General features: G+C 43.5%; 1 protein-coding gene across 1 annotated transcript; it reads left to right on the top strand.

Annotated features, from left to right (window-relative positions):
• Positions 1-10445: 10445 nt before the first annotated feature.
• Positions 10446-21214, top strand: LOC140734469 (nodal homolog 2-A-like). Its single transcript, XM_073058460.1, has 3 exons — positions 10446-10564; positions 15401-16197; positions 21001-21214. Exons 1-3 carry the CDS (start codon positions 10456-10458, stop codon positions 21151-21153), a joined length of 1059 nt encoding a protein of 352 aa, XP_072914561.1. The 5' UTR covers positions 10446-10455; the 3' UTR covers positions 21154-21214.
• Positions 21215-22447: the final 1233 nt, after the last annotated feature.

Here is a 22447-nt window from a genome sequence, read left to right as displayed (position 1 = left end):
TATGCTCCCCCTGTATAGTGTGCTTAAAGGCAATAGCCTTAATCACATGTTTGACTGGTCAGCGGACGTGACCAGGGCATTTGATGATACCAAGCGAGCTCTTTCCAACTGGACTCTACGGCGCACTGATAGCCATTACTACCGACTCTTCAGAGTACGCTGTGAGTGCTGTGCACGAGCAGCTGGTCAGAGTCCTGTGGCAGTTGCCCGCTTTCTTCAGCTGGCAGCTCCCTCCCCCTGAAGGGACGTATAGCGCGTTCGACAGTAAGCTTCTCGGTCTCTATCTGGCTGACCACCATTTTCGTTTTCTTCTAGAGAGTCACCATTTCACAATTCATTGACCACAATCTCTCATGCACGTGATGGCCAAAATATCAGACCCCAGGTATGCACGGCAGCAACGCCACGTGGCCTACATTTCAGCGTTCATAATTGATATACAACATATAAAAGGGAAAAATAATGCCATGGCCGATTACCTCTCACAGCCAGCTGATGAAGACAATCACTTAGGGGTTGACTATGCTGGCATAGCAGCCGACCAAGCTGCTGACCCAGAGGTCCAAGCTTACTGTACAGCAGTCACAGGCCTGCGGTCGGCTGACATCAAGTTCGGGGAAGCTGGGGCAATGTCTCAACTGGTCACCCTCGCCCCATAGTTCCCGCAAACTGGAGGCAGACTGTTTTTAACTCCATATGTGGTCTTACATATCTGGGCCAGAAGGCATTGTGAAAACTGATAGCACTAGAGTTTGTTTGGCACGGTCTCAGAAAGCACAGGCATGATTGGAGTGCCAGTGGGCAAAAATTAACCCACATGTCCAGGCGCAATTGGCATGTTTTGAGGTCCCTGAGCAATGGTTTGACCTCGTCGATGTGAACTTTGTTGGACCTCTTCCCCCCTCCCTCTGTGGTGTCACGCACCTCCTTACCATGGTGGACTGTACCACCAGATGGCCAGAGGTCGTCCCTCTACAATCGGCAATGGCCGCAGACATAGCTCGGACATTCATCAGCACTCGGGTAGCTGGCGTAGGGTAATGTGAAGTGCACATAATTCACAACTACCAACATTGAGTTGGAGTTCACTTTAAGGGGCTGGCCTGATATGATGATCTGTTACCGCTGTGTTCAGTTTTTGAAGTACAATAAATGAGCCGTTACAGATTTTCTTAAATATGAAACGCATCACATCATCTTATTTGTGAAAACCTACACTATCAAGGAAATGTATGCAGAAAGCTGCCAGAAAGAGGCCAGCAACATCATGAAGGATCACACCCACCCTGTTCGTGAACTGCTTGTCCCACTCCCATCAGGGCGGAAGCTACGTAGCTTCCAAACCAGGACCACCAGACTCAAAAACAGTTTCTCCAAGCAGTAAGGCTGATCAACACCTCCACCCATTAACCCACCACCACTACTTCATTATTCCTATCAGTCACCTTATGTACAGACACTCCTTTGCCTAGAGTCACTTTGTGGACATATTTACAATGAATCTTTGTACATAAAGTATTTTTGTGCTTATATTTATTCTGTTTTTTATTATTATTTTATTCTTTATATTTTATGTTTATTCTGTGCTGCGTCAGATCCAGAGTAACAATTTTTTGTTCTCCTTTACACTTGTGTACTGGAAATGACATTAAACAATCTTGAATCTTGAAAAGAGTGGAATTATTAAATTTGTATTGGCACTTGTCACACAAAGTTTGCATCAAACCACTTTTCCAATATAATTTAAGATGAAACACAAGCATTGAGGGTAGAATATTATCCCTTTTTAAAATAACTAAGCTAATCCTTTTCTCAATGCTAGATATAAAAGCTTTTACTGCCTGAAGATTCAGTAACAGGACCAACAGCAGCAAGAGATGTATAGCAGAAACCAGAAATTAATTAGTGTCGGGATGATCTATCTAATCTTAGAATCTGTGACTGCTCCTGGAAAATTAGTTTATAAAGAATTCTTATATTTTTAAGTCTTGAAAAGGTAATTTGTTCATCAGACAAGATATTTATTCCACAAGCTACTTTTAAGTCATCAAATTGCTATGATACAGTGAACTAGCAGATCTTACCGAACAGTGGTAGCTGTTCCTGTTAACAACATACTAGCCACAGGATGGCAGCAGGACCTGAGGGCTGTCATGTTAATGGCCATGTAACAGATTAAGTTGGGATTATTCGGAAAAGATGCTCTCCATGTCTCCCACCACCAGGTACCTTCTTGCTATGGTCTTAAACTTTATGATAGGAAAAAATTAAATTTTATAGAAAATTAGTTCAGTGGATACCAGTTAATTGGGACTCATTAGGAACTTTTGGCCCAATTAAACTGCTGCCCCAATTAACTGAAGTTTCCCGGAATAGTTAAGAAGGTAGAAAAAGACATTTAACTGAGTAACAAACTATGTATTTAAACAAATTAAGAATAAATTAGAGCAATACCAAAGGAGTTAATTTAGTGTACCCTGCCATGTTTTTTTGATTGTCTGTAAATGACCAAAATCACTGTAGATTAGAGGCTAGCACAGCGCTTCACAGGACAGGTGACCGGGTCCCTGTAAGGAGTTTGTATGTTCTCCCCATGACCACGAGGGTTACTCCAGGTGCTCTGGTTTCCTCCCACAGTCCTAAGTAGTACTGTTTGGTGAATTAATTGGTCATTGTAAATTGTCCCATGATTAATGTTTGATCAAATCAGAAGATTGCTGGGCGGCATTGCTCGAATGTCCGGAAGGCCTACCCCATGCTGTATCTCAATAGATAAATGAATAAAATCAGTACAAATAATCATTTCATTCAAAGTATCATCAAAATCTTCATTAAAGATTATTGTCAATATCTGCAAATTCTTCATTGTTCCTAACCTATTAATGTAGTGAAATCATTTTCACTCCCAGCATTTCTGGCATCTCCAAGCCTTAATGCTGAAACTGCAGTGAACAAAACAGCTCGGAATTATCTTACTGCAACTGTCAGTGACAAAAACCACTATTTTCTGAAGACAAACAAGTACACATGACACTGTTTTAAAACTCTTTGCTCTAAGCACTGTGTAGTGTTTAACAGCCACAGCAAGTGCACTGACTCTAGTTAGAAACTGCTGTGTTCTTTTGAATGACTGTAAATGAATGAAATCAGTGCAGATAATGGACTGCCTTCATTCAATGTTTTCAACAATTCTTCACTCTCATTGTAACATTCGAGATGATTGTCAATACCTTTAAATTCTTTGTAGCTCCGAACTTGTAGAGGTAATGAAATTGTACAATTTTCACTCCAGGCCACTTAGCATCTCTGAACCTGAATACTTGAAACCACAGTGAGCAAAACAGGTCTGAATTGTCTTACTGCTTATTTCTCGCCAACTATCAATGACAAAAAGAAACACTGTTCTTTGAACACCAACACGTGCCACAGGTGCTATTTAAAAACAGTTTGCACTTGTTGTGTCTAACAGCTACAGCAAGTGCACGTGACTGACGCTACAGGACCTTCGAAATCCAGCACTGCTATTAGCTCTGAACTCACAGAAACCACTGGAACCCAAGTACAACCCTGTACAGTGTGGAGAAGTATTGTCAGAAGTGATCTTCATGGAAGAATTACTGCCAAAAAGCCAGTGGAATCAAAGCCAAGATTTACCTATGCACAAAAACATAAGGACTGGGGTGCTGAACATTGGCAGCAAGTGCTCTATACTGACAAGTCAAATTTTGAAAATTTTCACTCAGCCTGTAGATGAGCTGACGAGTGCTCCATGGATAAGTGTCTGCAGCCAACAGTGAAGCACAGTGGAGATTCCCTGCCTGTTTGGGGCTTCATTTCTGCAAAAGGAGTTGGTGATCTGGTCAGAGTTTATAGAATCCTCAATGCTGAGAAGTAGAAACAGAATCTCATCCATCACTCAATACCATCGGGGAGGCGTCTGATCAGTCCTAACGTCATTCTACAGCAGGACAATGACCCCAAACAAATGGCCTGGGCCTTAAAAAAACCCATCTCCAGTGGAAAGAACAACAAGGAATTCTGTAACAGGTGGCATGGCCTCCACAGAGCCCTGATCTCAACATCATTGAGGCTGTCTGGGATTTCCTGGAAAGACAGAAGCAAACGAGACAGCCAAAATCTGCAGAAGTACGGTGGCAAGTTCTCCAAGATGCTTGACAATTTTCTTTTAAAACTGCATGACAATGTACCTAAGAGAACTACTAGTTTTAAAGGCAGAGGGTATCTCACCAAATATTGATTTGATTTAGATTTTTACTGTTTGCAGTTATTTATAGTAAATTGTTTTTGATATTTGGAAACTTTATAAGATGACAAGAGGCATTGATCGTGTGGATAGCCAGAGGTTATCTCCCAGGACTGAAATAACTAACTCGAGGGGGCATAGTTTTAAGGTGCTTGGAAGAAGATACAGAGGGATGTCAAGGGTAGGCTTATTTTACTCAACTGCTGGCGACAGTGGTGAAGACGGATACAATGGGGTCTTTAAAGAGAATCTTAGGTACATGGAGCTTGGAAAAATAGAGGCCTGTGCATTAGGGGAAATTCTAGGCAGTTCCGAGAGTAGGTTACATGTTTGGCACTACATTGTGGGCCGAAGGGCCTGTAACGAGCTGTAGATTTCTATGTTCTATGTTAACAGTCTCCTATAAGTGGCATAGTGTCCCAAATAAATGAATGGAATCCCAGATATTTTCTTGATTAGTTTTTGTTCTTTAAGAGTTGTCCCAAATAAGCAGCTGCCCCAATGAACCGATGTCTCAATTAGCTGTATTTGGATTGGTATTGGTATATATTGTCTCATGTACAAGATACAGTGAAAACCTTGTTGTGCAACCTTTTCATACAGATCACATCATTACACAGTGCACTGAGCTAGAGTAAGGTAAAATGATAACAGAATGCAGAATAAAGTGTAAAAGCTACAGGAAAAAGTGCCGTACAGGTAAACTATAAAATGGAAGAGCATAATGAGATAGATTGTGAGGTCAAGAGTCTATCATATTATTTTCCTGTTAACACCTTACATATCACAGGGTGGCAGCAGGATTTAAAGATCACCCTCTTGTTGCCCATGTAACAGCTCAAAATGGGTTTATTCCAAAGAACTGCTCTCTATGTCCCCTACCATCAGGAACCTTCACCCCACATTCAAAACCTTCATGACTGGAAAATCTAGTAATACTATGAACACAAGTTCCAATATAATTCAATCAGGCACATCCTCTCCATGACCTTCTGAATAAGCAGTGGAGCACCCTTTCAAACAGGCTCACATAGCTCCGCTGTTACAAGAATCTTTCCTACCAAATTCTGTGCGACAGATCACACATCATAGTACAATAGTCTCTGTTTTATTATTTCCTACTTTGTTATTGCACATTGGTAAATAATTGTGTATATTATTATTCTGTACTTTATTATTAGTTAATGTTATTACATTTATTATTATTGCTAAGTGTATGTCTTTAAATGTTGCTGCTGGAATGCAATAATTTCCCACTCAGGATCAATAAAGTTATTAATAATAAATCTGGCAGAAGAATTAAACTTTTAAGAAAAGTACTCATTAGGAGACAAATGCGCATTGATTACTGGTATATCCTGTCTGTACATAATTTACTAATGTACTTTTATTCATCTTATCAAAGAAAGGATTTGCTGATATTGGAGAAGGTCCAGAGGAGGTTCATGAGAATAATCACAGGAATGAAAGAGCTAATGTATGAGTAGCATTTGATGGTTCTGGGTCTGTTACTCACTGGAGTTTAGAAGAATGAGGTGGGGATTTCATTGAAACCTATCAAATATTGAAAAGCTTAGATAGAGTGGACTTGGAGAGGATGTTCCTTGTAGTGGGGGAGTCTAGGACTAGAGGGCACAGCCTCAAAGTACAAGGATGCCCTTTAAAATAAAGATGAGGGGGAATTTCTTTACCCACAGCGTGGTGAGTATGTGGAATTTATTGACACAGATGGATGGCCGTGGAGGACAAGTAAATTGGGTATAGTTAAAGCAGAGGTTAATAAGTTCTTGATTAATCAGAGCATCAAAGATTACAGGGTAGAGGCAGGAAACCATGGTTGAGAGGGACAATAAATCAGCCATGATGGAATAGTAGAGCAAACTCGATGGGCCAAATGGCTTAATTCTGTACCTATACCTGATGGGCTATGGCTAGTAATTTTCCAGACACAAACTAATATTTGAGGGCTGTTGAAACTTAGGATTCTATTGCTTGAGGCCACTGAATATTCCCAGTTTTGGAATTAAATCCTTGTATCTGAGATTTGTCTACTCCCAGATTTAGAATCTACTCTAGTTAGCCAGTGTCATGGGGAGACAGATGCTGGGTGGAGGGTCCATCAGTACTAGAGAGTCATACTTGTACATGCAGATCAAAATTCCCGAAGCTTGTTTTACTCATCCAAGTACCTTTTAAGTGTTGTTGATATACCAGCCTCAACAATTCTGGTAGCTCACTCCATAAATTGAACACTCTGAGTAGAAAAAGTTGGTTCTCAAGTTCCTTTTAAATTTTTCCTCTCTCATCTCAAATCTACACCCATAACTTCTTCGTTCCCCATGCCTGAGAAAAGAACTGTACGCATTGACTCCATCTATACCTCTTGAAAGTTTATTTACTTCTATTACATCCTAATTCTCCTATGCTTGAATGAAAAAAAGTTTTAACCTGCTCAACCTGTTTCTATAACTCAGTCCCTCAAGTCCAGGCAACATTCTCGTAAATCTCCTCTGTACATAATGACATATTTTCTACAGTTGGGCAACAAAAACTGAATGTAATATTCCAAACACAATGTCACCTACATCTTATACAACTGCAATAAAACGTCCTGTACTTCTATACTCGAGTAAAGGCTATCACAACAAAAGCCGCCTTCTGCACTTTATCTACCTGCAATAACACTTGCTAGAAAACATGTACGTACTTGTACTCCTAGCTCCCTCTTTTGCACAGATCTCCCTCAGGTTGTACTTTTTACTGTGAAATCCTACCCTGATTTGGCTTCCTAAAATGCAACACCTACAACTATAGGAGTTAAACTCTATACACCATTCCTCAGTGTTCTTCCCCAGTTAATCAAGAGCTTCTTTTTGATAGCCATCTTCACTGCCAGTGACACCACCTAATTCAGTGTAAACTTATTAACCATGCCTTGTACATTCTTATCCAAATCGTTGATATGGATGACAATTACCAATGGGCCAAGCAGCAAGCCCTGGGGAACATCACAAGTCATGGTCTCCAGTCTGGAAAAACAACCTTCTACCATCACCCTTCACTTCCTACCATCAAGCCAGTTCTATATCCAGTTAACTAGATTTCCCAGGATCCTGTGCGATCTAACTTTCCATAGCAGCCTAATATGCAGAACCTTATCAAAGGCCTTACTGAAGACTACATAAACTACTTCTACCGCACTTTCCTCATCAACCTTCTTGGTTACTTCTTCAAAATACTCAATCAAATTCATGAGACAACAGCTTTCACAGCACAAAGCTGTAACCCTAATCAATCCTTGTCTTTCCAAATGCTCATTTATCTAGTCTCTCAGAATCTCCTCCAGTAACTTACCTACCACATACATTGCGCTTACTGGTCTATAGTTCTTAGGTTTTTCTGTGCAGCCTTTCTTAAACAAAGGCACAATGTCAACTGCCCTCTAGCCTTTCAGCATTTTGCCTGTCACCAATGATGATGCAAATATCTCAACCAGTTTCTCAACTGCAATTTCTTCTCCGGTGCTCTTTGCTATACCTGATCAGGCCCTGGAAAATAATCTACCTTCATATGGGCTCACTCTTAAGCTTTAAGAATAAATTGGATAGATACATGGAGGGTTATGGATTGTGTGCAGGTCAATGGGACCAGCGGAATAAAGTTTTGGCACAGACTAGAAGGGCCAAATGGCCAGTTTTCTGTGCAGTAGTGTTCTATGGTTCTAGTGTTCTATATGCTTTAAGACATTCCATACCTCCTCTGCCATTATTCAGAATATCCCGTGACATCCCCATTGACCATCTCAAGTACCTAACTTGTCCTGTCCTTCTCCATTGTAAAAAGAGGAAAAATGTTCATTGAGGACCTCACCCACCTTATGCAGTTCCACACAAAGATGTCCACCTTGATCTTTTATGAGGTGCCCCCTAACTACTCTCCTCCTAACTACTCTATTGCTTTGAAATACTTACATATCACCATTACATCCAACAGGGGATTCAGGAGAAAAAATGTCAACCAAATATAGATCTCATTCCTTGAGGGACATTGAGGAAGATGAACAAGAAATATTTGAGAAGCAACTTAATCACAAGGGGGGAGTAGTCCTAGAGGTGAGACTTCAGGATGTCCCCTCATTGTAGTAGAGAGGCTTGTGAGTTCCTTTGATCCCAAGAGTGATGCCACCTGGAGCTTAGCTTCTGGTGGTAAGGTCATGGGGGAAGTTCCAATCAAAGAGTGATCCAACCAAGACCTTAGTGTTGGAGCTGGCAGAAGAAGCTGACACATCACAACAGCAGTGGAGATGGAGGAAGGTTGCAACAGTGAAGGGTACCCAGTCACTGTGTATGTCAACGGACACTGACCCCAATCTATCTGTGTGGTAGCTGCCTGTGCATCAGCCTTCCCATCTTAAACCAAGCTGTACACAGGCACTATCCATCATATTTGACTCAAGTGATCACTCTAGAGGCGCGTGAGAAAGCCCACAAGGAGCCGGGATACTAGCACAAACAAGAGAGGCAGAATGGCCTGTTCCTAAGGCATATTGAGTGTAGTGAGATTGAGCAGGTGCATCAGACCAGTTGGAGGGTGCAAGGACTAAGAAAGTTGGTCCATTTGGTGAGGTGGGTATGATGGGGCAGTGGGGTTTGATGGACATGAGAAGCAAGAGGGTGTAAATGGATGTGAGCGGGGGAAAGGGAGTAGAGTCGGGGGTAGGGAGGGGAAAGGGAGTGAGGCTGGAGGAAGCGGCAGTGAATGGGTATGGGGTAATGTGGGTGGGCCGAGGATCTGGTGCAAGGGCGAGAGAATTAATACCACGTGCCCATTGCTGACAACTGAAGCAATAATGATAACCCCGGGGATCCTAGCAACCCTCGGGCGAGGAGACCCCAGCCAGCAGACGTCTCACTCGTGGCTGGGACCCAAGCACGAAAGCAGCCGGCAATCCAGCCGAGGTGTGTGTTTTGGAGGTGGGGGGAGAGAATGAACATATAATTAAATGAACAGGCTTGGTATTCGGCCCATTAGCAGCTCGTTTTCTCCGCCAATTCAAAGATGCCGGCAGCTGACAACTCGGTGACTGAAACTAACCCGAAATTCCACCCCGCCCCTCCTCCCTCCATTGAGTCCGCGGTGCTGCCCTCAGCTCTTAGTTATTCAGTTATTTCTACCGAGCAAATTCGGAGGGTGGAGGGAGAGATTCTTAACTGGTTTCGTTATTACGGGAAAAAAAATCTTCATACAATTTCCGTCATATATCTTTCATCCTTGTGCGTGCGGTTAAATTTATTGATACATGAAGGGGCTAATCTGGATTAGGGAGATGCGAGTTAATTGCGATGGATTAAAAACAGGATTGGGATTTGAATAGGGTCCTTTATTCCAGAGATGGTGATCTCGTTTGCGACAAATTGATTTGATCATTTGCATAGGGAAGCAACGAGCGATGCTGCTCTGAGTTAAAGTCGGCAGATTAATCAAGTCAGACAAAACACCCGCTCAAAGTTCAAAATAAATTTATTATCGAAGTACGTATATGTCACTATATGCTACCCTGAGATTTATTTTCTTGTGGGCATTCCATCCCAAAACAAAAAGGAGCTGTTAAAACTATTTTATTTGCACCCCCAACCCGAATCTAAACCCGATTTAAAATCTGGCAGATGCGAGGCAATATTTCGGAAGTTTGGTTTTTTTAGCTAATTGTTGTTTCACTCGCAAGACGGGAATTACTGCCCATTTCCACATTTAATGCATTTGTTACGGAGAAGGGGACTACCTTTGGCTATAAAACATGTAGTGAAGACGGTGTTCTAGGGAGTCTGTAGTTCAGGATGGGGTGAGCCGCGAACTTGTGTGTATTGGGGTGAAGGAAATTGAAGTCTGCCAATAAGGAGGCGGCGAGATCAATCCGCCGTCCTGGACTATAAGAGGCGGGCAGTCACTGAGCGGCCAGTTTTCCTCCAACTTTCCCATCAGCCAGACGCTGACAGCGGCTCGAAGATCCGTTCCAGATGGCTGTCCTCCTCCTGCTGCTGGTCTCTGCCCAGCTCCTTGCTGTAGTCGCTTGGCACGGGAGTCCGGCACAGGAGCGGGACAACCTGCATCGCTTCTTGGGTAGAGCCCAGCCCGTACCGGCCGAACAGAGAGAGGCGAGCCCCGGGCACCGACCTCGGTACCCGTTCTACATGATCCAACTGTACAAGGCTGTGACCGGCAGAGTCGGCAGGGACCTCTCCGCCCGGGACCAGACGGCGGTGCAAGAGGCAGACGAAGTGGTCAGTCTGATGGCGAGGGGTGAGTGGATCTTACATTTTATTTTTGGAACTCTGCAGGTGCCGAGACCGGAAACAAAACCAGATAATTCGAGATATACTTGTCAGGTCGGATGGCATCTGTGGAGAGAGATGTTAATATGGTTAGTGTTATAGATCAGAACTCGCTTCGTCAGCTGTCTGATCTGGGAAGGTAGATTCCCAGAAACTTTGAGGGCGTTTCCTTCGGCATAGCTCTGGGATCAGAGGGCGTGAAATTCGTACAGTTTTGGGATGGGATCCTGACCCGCCTTGTTAAAGGACAATGTTTTCTATCGCTTTTCAGGGAGTTCCAAAGCGTTTTGGAATTGGTGATTGTTGGAAGTGTGGTCGCTGTAGACGAGGGATGGGAGTAAGGCAAGGTTTGGTTGGCCAGTGACTCTGTCCTCCATCCTCACAGGGGTTTGGGTGTCATCTGGGTCCCTTTCCTCACGCCTCAGTTGTGCAGAAGCCTGCTTCCAGGCGGAGGCACAGCTCATCCCCCGAATGAAGTGAGAATATGGACGTGTCTGATGTTATGTGTGGAGGGGGTCGAGACAAAAGAGACCTACGTCCTCGTGGAAGGAACTGACTCTTTCCCAGAATATTTTGGGTAGCCCAGAAATATCCTAGGTATCTGGTGTGGATTTTTTTAAATGAAGGGTCTTGGTCGAAACTTCGACTGTTAACTTCCTCCATACCATATATGCTCCTGACCTGCTGAATTCCTCCAGAATTGGGTGTGTGTGTGTGTTACTCTCATTGGGAGTTAATTGTAATGTAGGAACAAGAGCGGGCAGTTCACAGCTAGCGAATTCCCTAATGGCAACACGGAACTGTCCAGACAAGAAACAGATTGGGGTTAGAAATCCTGTCCAGAATATCTATTGTCCTATAGTTAACCTGCAGTTAACATAATTAATTAGTTTACCCAGTCATTTACAGGTCGCTGCTTGTGGGAACTTGCCTACAATGCAACCCTGACTACAATTCAACAGTACTTTATTGGTGATGGAAGGCATTCTATAAAAGCAAATATACAAATTAGTATCTGGGAGTACACCACTCGGCCCCTCGAGTCCCATTACCTGATGTATTTGTGTGTGACCTGATTACATCTTCAGCCCTGTGTTCCAGTCTATCTGATTAAAGATCGAAAGATTAGATTTATTTGTCACTTGTACATCGAAATGTACTGACGGTACTGTGCAAAAGTCTTAGGCACACACATGTATATAGTCAGGGTGCCTAAGACTTGCGCACAGTGCTGTAGTAATTTTATGTATTGCACTGTACTGCTGCAAAAAAAGTTTTTCCTGACCTGATTCTGGTATTGTGGAAGGGGGCACGGAGAGGGGAATCATGTTTGGGAAAAGGGGAAGGGAGAGGAGAGGGAGCAGGAAGCACCTGAGAGATATTCTGTAATGATCAATAAACCAATTGTTTGGAATCAAATTACATTGCCTCTGGGCTGGGTGTGTCTGCACCTGGGTGACCCACTGCCCTGCCACTCCTTCTCTGCTGCCTGTCCCACACCCCTCCCACGGCACTCCACCGTCATCATTCCCATCATCCTTTTGCTCTCATTAGATTTCTAAACTTGCTCTCTGCACCATTTTGACAAAAGTCTTGGTACCCCACCTGTATATACGTGCCTAACACCTTTCCACAATACTGTAAAGTGAATTGTGTCATTTGCACCAAAGTCCAATACAGTCTGAGGATATTCTCGGGGTAACCCACAAGTATTGCCATGCCTCCAGCTCCAAAGCCCACAATTTAATAGCCCTAGCCAGTCTGTCATTCGACTATGGGAGGAAACCAGAGCACCCAAAGGAAACTCGCATGGTCATGAAAAAGTTTAAAGTTTTACAGACAGAGGTGGGAATTGAACTGTGATCGCTGATCACTGGCACTGTAAAGCATTGAGCTAGCTGTTATGCTGACATGTTGCCTCATGATTATCTTTCACCCCCTCATGTTTATCAAGGGTCAATCCACCTCTGCCTCAGAGAGATTCAGATGTTCTGCTTCCCCATGAAGAAAGTTACAAATGAATGCCACCCCTGGGTGGGACTGAACTGGTGTCAGTTCAGTGTGAAATTGCCAACATTTTTTTGGCATCTTTCCCACACCTCTTCATCCGTTCCAGGTATTGATCCAGTAAACCTCTAAACAGCTCCCAGTGGATTAACAACCACCCTAACTAAGGACACCATTACTTCCAGATGTGGCCTCACCAATGCTCCATATAACTGATAACACCACTTCTTTATGTTTAACCATATCCTCAGTGGCTGCTTTATGAGGGGCCTCCTGTACCTAATAAAGTGGCCGCTGAGTGTATGCTCATTGTCTTTTGCTGCTGTAGCCCATCCACTTGCACGTTCAACATGTGTTCTTCTGCACACACTGTCGTAACATGTGATTATTTGAGTTATTGCCCCCTTCCTGTCAGCTTGAACCCGTCAGGCCAGTCTCCTCTGACCTCTCTCATTAACAAGGTGTTTTCACCCATAAAGCTGCCACTCACTGGACGTTCTTGTTTTCTGCACCATTCTCTGTAAACTCCAGAGACCTGTGCATTAAAATCCCAGGAAATCAGCAATTTCTGAGATACTGGAATTGCTTCACCTAGCACCTATAATCATCTCAAAGTCACTTATCATACTTTGCCAATCTGATGTTTGATCTGAATGGCAGCTGAACCTCTTGAGCATGTCTGCTTGCTTTTATGCATTGAGCTGCTGCCATGTGATTGGCTGATTAGATGCTTGCATTAATGAGTAGGTGCACAAGTGTACCTAATAAAGTGGCCACTGAATGTACAACCCCGGCTTTACTTTTGTATTCAATTTCCCATTTGGTGAATGACAACCATTCTGTTCAGCTTTTCCACTGCTGCTGTATCTGCAATTTAGCGTATAAACCTATTATCCTACCAAAATATACAATTTCACATTCCCCCCCTTATAATCTATTTGCCAGTTCGCCTTCCACTGACTTTGCCTATCAATATTCCTTTTGTAATCTTAGCCATCTTCACGACACTTTCCTATCCTTTCCCTAGTCAAGTTTATTGCTGCATGTACTCATACGGGGTGGTACAGATACGATGTAGAATTACAGGCACGGAGACAGAATTGATACACAGTCCCTAACCCTGTTCCATAAACACACTTGTTCTCATACAAGTCATCGATATCAATTGTAGAGACACTGAGACTGCAGATGCTGGAAATCTGGAGCAACACACAAAGCTGCTAGCTCAGTAGGTCAGGGAATATCGACGGAGTGAAATTTGTTTTATGGCAGCAGTGCAGTACAAAACTTTTTAAAAATTTACTAAGTGCTGGTATAGTGCAAAAGAGGAGTAGAGCAATTAATTGATTCATGGACTGACAGAAGGGAAAAAGCTGTTCCTAAAACTGTGTGGGTCTTTGGACTCCTGAACCTGTTCCCTGATGGTAGTATTGAGAAGAGGGCATGTCCCAGATGGGGAAGGTCCTTAATGATGGATGGTGGGGAGGGTTGTGTCTGTGGTGAATCTATTTATTTGTTATTTATTGAGATACAATGTGGAATAGGCCCTTCTGGCTCTGAGCCATGTCACACAGCAATTCCCTGATTTAACCCTAGTCTAGTCATGGGACAATTTACAATGACCAGTTAACCTACCAACCAACATGTCTTTGGATTGTGGGAGCACTCGGAGAAAACCCCACAGGGAGAACGTACAAATTCCTCACAAGCAGCAGCAGGAGATGGACCCGGCTCGTCTGTACTGTAATGTTGTACGAACTGCTGCACTGCCACACCACCCTTGGCTGAGTCTACAACCCCCATATCGGGCAGTGATGCCACCCGTCGGAATGTTGCGTGGAGTTTCCACGTTCTCCCTGTGGATGTGTGAGTTCTCCCTGGGTGCCCTCGTATCTTCCCGCATCCCCATGATGGCATTGTGTACGCACTCACCTAGTGTGTGGCAGAGTGGCAGAATCTGGAGGAATTGATGAGAATGTGGACAATTTATTTTAAAATTGATTAATATAGGATTAGTGTAAAGTGCAACTATTAGGTTAGCATGGACTCAATGGGCCAAAGGGCCAATTCTGTACAGAATGAATCTGACTGACTCTTTGACCAATTTCAGTGTTCCTTCCTTCTACATTACAAACAAGTTCAGGGAATCTACAATTAAATGTAACTACTGCATTGAGTGTAGACCAGTACAGCACAGGAACAGACCCTTCGGCCTACTGAATGTCCTGAACTAAGTGCCAAACGAATCTAATCCCTTCTGCCTATACAATGTCCCTCTTTGCCCCACTCCCCATTCTCTGCACATTCATGTGTCTATCTGTGAGCCTTTGAAATGTCTCTAATATACTTTGCATTTCTACCTCCACCACCCTGTCACCACATTCCAGACACACACCATTCTGTGTATTTAAGAAGATCTGTGCACCTCACCTTTGAACTCAACCCCTCAAACATAAATGTAGTGAATGTCCTCAGTATTAGTTGTTTTGACCCTGCAGTAAAAGATATTGCTATCTAATCTGTGCCTCATGACCTTAAAATCGTCTATTAGGTCTCCGCATGCCAGAGAAAACATCCCAATTTTGGCCTTCCCTTCTGGCACCTGCTCCCTGACCCAGTCAGCATCCTGATAAACCTTTTCTGAACCCTCAACAAAACCCCACATCATTTCAGTAATGGAGCAGCCAGCTGGGGCAAATGTTGCTCCAGACAGAAGCCTGCTTCTTCAGAGGATGGAATTGCACGACTTCTTTCTGTGCTATGGGTTTCGTTAACTTGATAATTCTATCTCTTTCAGGTTGGAATCGCAGTGAAGATGGCTGGGTTATCAATTTTGACTTGACCTCCATTTCGGCCCATGAGACTGTGCAGTTTGCCGAGCTTCGGGTCCGCCCACCTCTGTTCTCCGCCTGCCAGAACACCACAGTTGTCATTAACCACAGCCGCATCTACAACTGCCACGGCAACAGGACTTGCTACGACCACTTGACTCTCGGCTCCTTCACCGCAGGCCCTTCCAGTGCCAGGTTGGGTTGGCAGGTCTTCAACATCACCGGCCTCCTCAACACCTGGCTGGGCCATGAGTCCTTTGAGGGATCCGGGCAATGGGATAGTCACCAGCCTCTGACCGGGGACTGCCAGGACAGCGAAGAGCGCCAGCGGTTGCCGCTGGCGAAGCGGGCCAGACCAGGAGCCATGGCAGGCCAGAGGAGGCCTCCCAAGCGGAATGCTCACCAGATCATGATGGTGGTGTTTCTCAAGAGGAACAACACCAGGCCAGGAGGGCAGACGTCCACGCTGCTGAGTACCGTGCTGCAGTCAGAGCACCGGCTGGGTGCCAGGCACCGGCAAGAGGCCGGCAGCAAGAGGCACAAGAGGAACAGGAAGGAAAGGCTGAACATGGGCAACAGCACGGTGGAGCTGAGGAAGGACCAGTCCCTGTGTCGGAGGATGGACATGGAGGTGAACTTTGATCAGATAGGCTGGGGCGAGTGGGTCATCTACCCCAAAAGCTTTAATGCCTACCGGTGTGGCGGGGAATGCCCATCGCCAGTGGACGAGACATTCATGCCCACGAACCATGCATACATGCAGGTAAGACAGAAGAGGTGCCTCACCAGCAGTACTTCAGCCAGCAAAGTTGAGGAGGAGGTGCCCTGCCTTGGTGATTTTTCTTTCATCTTGGGTGACACCAGATGCCTTTCACTCCTTCCCAGAACCTGCTGTCCAACATTATTAACCATTTCTGGTTATCTGCTCCTCTATCTCAAACTACAACTAGACCCCCTATAATAACATCAAATATTTTGTAAAACATGTTTATTGAAAGTTAGACACAAGTCTCTACACTGTCACTCCATCAGACTTCATTCGTTGTTGAGATATTTGATAAATATTTTAATAATCTCCACTATCCCTTCCCTAGATAATCCATCTACTGCAGACTCTAATCCCAGGTGTATCATCTCTCTCTGAAACAAAAATTAACTTTGAAAACATCAATTATAGTGGTGCTAGAAAGTTTGTGAACCCTGTAGAATGTTCTCAATTTCTGCATAAATATGACCTAAAATGTGGTAAGATCTTCATGCAAGTCCTAAAACTAGATAAAAAGAACCCAATTAAATGAATAACACAAACATTGTAGTTCACTTATTTATTGAGGAAAAGTGATCCAATATTACATGTATTTGTTGGAAAAAGTATGTGAATCTCTGTGGTAATGCCTTCTACAAAAGCTGTTTGGAGTTGGTGTTCCAATCAATGAGATGAGATTGGAGGTGATGTTATAGAGGTGTCGTGCCCTGCCATATTTTTACAAAAAGCGCACACACACAAATTCAGACTCTTCTCAAGAAAGATCTGTTTGTGTGCACCATTCCTTGATCAAAACAACTTTCAGAGGACCTTTAGAAGAAGAATTGTAGAGATGCATGAAGCTGGAAAAGGCTACAAAAGCACTTCTAAGGACCTGAGTATTCATCAGCCCACAGTTGGAGAAATTGTCTACAAGTGGAGGATCTCAGTACTGTTGCTAATCTCCCTAGGACTGGGCATCCTGCAAAGATCACACCAAGAGCACAATGTGGAATACAGAAGGAGGTGAAAAAGAACCTAAGGGTAACAGCAAAAGACCTGCAGAAATCTCTAGAACTTGCTAAAGTCTCTGTTCATGTGTTCACTATAAGAAAAACACTGAATGAAAGGACACCACGGAGGAAACCACTACTCTCCAAAAAAAAATCAATGCTGCATGTCTCAAGTGTGCATGTTCTACAGCACTTCTGGGACAATGTTCTGTGGACAGATGAGACAAAAGTTGAACTTTATGGCAGAAATGCACATTGCTATGTTTGGAGCAAAGAGCGCACTGCCCACCCAACACCAAAACCTCATCCTAACTGTGAAGCATGGTGGAAGGAGCATCATGGTTTGGGGCTGCTTTGCAGCTCAGAGGCTGGGCAGCTTGCAATTGTTGAGGTAAATTGCATCAAGACATTTTCACAGGATAATGTCAAGGTAACAGTCTGTCACCTGAAGCTTAATAGAAGTTAGATGATGTAACAAGACAATGATCCGAAACATGTGTAAATCAACAGAATGGTTTAAAAAGAAGAAAATTCCTGTTTTGAAATGGCTAAGTCAAAGTCCTGACCTTAATCTTACGGAAATGTTGCAGATGGACCTGAAGCAAGCAGTTCATGTAAGGAAATCCACCTACATCCCAGAGTTGAAGCAGCTTTATAAGGAGGAATGGCCTAAAATTCCTCCAAGCCAACGTGCAGGATTGATCAATAGTTATTGGAATTGATTGAAGTTATTTCTGTACCAGTTACTGAAAGCAGAGATTCACATGCTTTTTCCAACATTCATTTTTCTCAATAAATGAACAAGTATAAAGTTTTTTGTATTATTTAATTGGGTTATTTTCATCTAGTTTTAGTGGAGTGAAGATCTGATCACATTTCAGGTCATATTTATGCATATTTATACACAACCTTTCTAGCATCACTAAGACTAAATCATTTGATGTGATTACTCATTCATGGCGTGGAAAATTGAGCATGTCCACCTTCTGAGTTGTTCCTGTGCTCGTTTCTTGACTCTCTTAATTAATGTTCCTACCTTTCATGAACTTTACACACTCCCTTTCAGGAACTGTTTTGTACTGTACATCATGTAACCTAATCTTCTAGAAATTTACATTTGTGTCACAACATAGGCCCAAATCTTGAATCCACTAATGGGAGATGGAGGGGAATTTGCTCTTCTCTCTTGGTGTATGCTAACCCACAAACCATCACACTGAGAAGCTGTGTCACTATGTTGGTGAAGGAGAGGGTCAGTTTGATCTTGCTAATGGTTCTGAGGTTTTCCAGTGGGGGTTTGGACTGACTTGTTCACGAGCATTTTGATCCTTGTCTGATCTATGTGTGGGTCCTGTCCCATGGCAATGTGGCTCAGTCTTGAATAACCTCTGAAGTGGCTAATTCACTAGGCATATCAAACCGTTCCTGGCCACTTAAGAAGACTCCCCATCCCTATTTAGATAAGGAGGGGCCAAGTCAAAGATTGGCATGACCTTACTGAGGGGCTGGAGAGCTAATTTCCTGATTCTAGGTTTTAATGTAGTTCTAGTGAAGTTTCATTCTCAATAATGAACAACAAAAAAAAACTAATTTCCCTGTTAAGGGTTTCCTTTAGATTTGAAACTCTTGAGGTCTGATTCTGTCTTGGTACCACCTCACACTGTTACTGAATCTACAGGTGAAGGAAGGCTTGGGTTCAAGCTGATGCTGGAAAAACACAGGAAGTGTCAAGGAACAGAAAAGATCATTCAGTGCATTAAACATCCCCGATCTGCCCCCATTCTCCCACCATGATATGACTTAAATATCCTCCTGGCAGCATATTCAATGTTTGAATGAGCCGGAATGACCAAGTCCTCCCAATCCCTACATTGGGACCACTCATTCTGACCCTTTAAACTCTTCCTGTAAACCAGATGAGCTCACAATGGGTCTGACACTTTATTCATTTTCTAAGTCTGTTGTGGACTCTGATTATATTGCTTGGAATGAATAGTCTAAGCAGTCCAGTCAGCCTCATAGTGGCTTCTGAGTTTAACCTACCTGTCTCATTTATTATTTTATTCACCGAGGACATTAAAGTCCTTTTTCTTGTACACCTTGTCTACTTCCAGCCTTGGATATACCATTGGTTTCAGAGGTGGTGTCGTAATCCCCTCCATGTCCAACTTGCCGGAATCTAGTATCTCCCACACTAGTGCTCCCTGTCCTCGCAGTCTGACGGGGTTTGAAAATTTTGTGCATCCTTTGGTTTCCATTTCATCAAAGTTCAACAGTCATCCATCTCTGAGCCTCTTATTCTGGCCTTTTGTGTGTCTACCTGATGCAAGTGAACTTAACAAGAGTGCTTCACTTCTGTGGACATCTTCATTCACCAAATCTCTTTCCCCATTGCCCTCTGTGCTTTACCACACACCTCTCAACTCCCTTTAAAAATTCTTCTTGTGAACAAAACCTCAAGATATAGATATAGTCATATAGTAAGGAAATGTGCCCTTTGGCCCATCTGCTGACTAAGATTTCCATCCGAGCTAGTCCCATTTGAGGGGTCCATATCCCTCTAAACCAGGGTTTTCAACCTGGGGTCCATAGACCCCTCGGTTAATGATAGGGGTCCATGGCATATAAAAAATTGAGAACCCCTGCTCTTAAACCTTTCCAATCCATGTACCTGTCCAAGTATCTTTTAAATGCTAATGTAGATGCTTCACCTACCTCTGATGTCGTTCTGTGTACTGACTACCTTCTGGGTGGAAACTTGTCTGGTGGGTTTCTATTAGACTTCTCTTCCCCCTTAAACTTATCCTCTCTAGTTCTTGATGTTTGCTAATCCTGGGAAAAGGCCTGTGTGCATTCACCCCATCTCTGTCCCTCATAATTTTACACAACTCTCTATGAACTGGATTCCTACTCTTTTTATGCCACGGACCCCTACCATTAACCGAGGGGTCTGCGGACTCCAGGTTGGGAACTCCTGCCCCAAGATCGTCCCTCATTCTCCTACACACCAATGGATGAAGTCCCAATCTGCTCAGTCCCTCTCCATAACTCTGTTCTTCAAGTTCTGCCAACATTATTCCTATTATCCTGTCCCCTTGTGACCCACAAATTATGATGTTGTTTAATCTCTAATCGTGGGTAGATGCTGTTCAGCCCAAAATGTCAACTTGGTCCTTTTCTCTTTAAAAGTGGTTCTCCAACTGGTCACCTTCCCCAGCCCCAAACCCATCTTTACGTGCTGTTATCCACTTCTCCTTTCAAAAGCTTCTGTTACATCTGTGTCCCCACCCACTTGCAGGGAGATCGCCGCAGTTCACTGTTACTTTGCCAAAGAAAGGTTGTTATCCTTTATTTAAAGTATATCTATTGTTAATGTGCATATATGTCACTGTGTAAAACTGAGATTAATTTTCTGGCAGGTATTCACAGTAAATGTAAATAAACACAGTACAATACAAAACTGCACACAGGATGGGCAAACTACCAATGTGCAAAAGATGACTAACTGTGCGAATACAATAAATAAATAAATAAGCAACAAGTATCGAGAACGTGAGATGAAGTGTTCTTGAAAGTGAGGCCATAGGTTGTGGGAAGAGTTCAGTGTTGGGGTGAGTGAAGTTGAGTGAGGATCTTCCCAGTAGAAATCCTTTGTCTATAAGACTCCTATATCTTGGATAATAAATAATTTCCTTGGCCACCTTTCTGTTTGGAGAAATTTATTGATCTGTCCTAAAGATCCATAGAAGTTGACGTTGCTGTCCATTCCAAGTTGACTAATGTGTTCTGTTTGTGCTTTTGTTTGCAGAGTCTACTGAAATCCTTCCATCCCGATCGCGTGCCCTGTACGTCCTGTGTCCCAATCAAAATGAGTGCCTTGTCCATGCTTTACTACAAGGACTGGGAGGTGGTGCTCAGTCACCATAAGGACATGATTGTGGAGGAATGTGGCTGCCATTGAATGAAGCCACACAAATGTTTGGCTCGTCAGTTAAAAAAATGTAAATGATGAAAATACTGTATATAGGCTACAAAATATATTTTTGTACTAACATAATAAATGTAATATGAAAATTTTGATGGTCCTTTGATCCATCAATAAATTAGAATGTGATCTGGATGATCCCAAAGCTTCACTGTGCTGGGCCCTGACTGCAGTGTGCTCCGTCGCCATTTCAATACATTTCAGATTGAGACCGCGGGAGATGCAAAACAGAGCCCGATCTTTCAACCCACCATATCTGCTTGACTGTCGAGCTATTTGTACTAATCCTACTCTCACCCTCACTTGTATTCTTACATCAGCTCCTTCTCCCACCCCTACTGGTGCAATTTAGTGACCAATTAGCCGAGCAACCTGCAGGCCTTTGTGAAGTTGGAGGAAACTGGAGCAACTTGGAGGAAACGTGTGTGGTCACGGTGTCCGTAAGAATGTTGTGCTAACAAACACGCTACTGTGGGGCAGCATGGTTGAGCAATGGTCAGGGTAATGCTATTACAGCACCAAGTGAGCTGGGTTCATTCTGCCTACAAGGAGTTTGTATGTTCTCCCCATAACTCCATGGGTTTCCTCCCACATGTAATGGGTGCCATGTACTTAGTTGAACCAGAAGGTCCTGTGACTGTACTACAGCTCTAATTAAGATAACAGCCAAGGATGGGATTGAGCCTGGGTGCTTGGCGCTGTGAAGCAGAGCCTATGTTATTTGTGCCCCACTTTTTATGGGAATCTGCAGGGGTGTACCACCATTTACGGAGGCTTCCTTGAGAGTGTGTCAGTATTTACAGGAGTTACAACAGTACAAAGGTCCCTGAAGTTAAGGACATAGGGTGCACCACTACAGTCAGGATCGATCCTCTCCAAGTCCTACACTAATTCCCATTTGATAATCTCTTTATGTTCTCATCAACTCAAGGTTCAGGTTTACAAGATAGGAGTTTATTTATCACATGTACATCAAAAATCAAAACCAGCACATCTAAGGGGGTACTGGGGGCAAGTGCCTCCACACAGCAGGCTCACAAAGCTACCCCCAGATTCTACTATTCACTACGGGCATCTCACAGCAACCAATTAACCTATCGACCAACATGCGTTTGGAACGTGGGAGGGATCTGGAGCACACAGGGGAACTTCCAAACTCCACATGGATAGCAGCTGAACTCAGGGTTGAACCTGGGTCCCTGGCATTCTGAGAAAGTGGCTCCAGCATCTGTATCACTGCCCCACGCCGTAAGCCATCTCAGATCCTGGG

The sequence above is a fragment of the Hemitrygon akajei genome, chromosome 1 (genome assembly GCF_048418815.1).
Source record: "Hemitrygon akajei chromosome 1, sHemAka1.3, whole genome shotgun sequence".
NCBI classification, from domain to species: Eukaryota; Metazoa; Chordata; class Chondrichthyes; order Myliobatiformes; family Dasyatidae; genus Hemitrygon; species Hemitrygon akajei.
The sequence above is the reverse complement of the archived record's forward strand: the minus strand, read 5'-3'. Positions and strand labels throughout refer to the sequence as shown.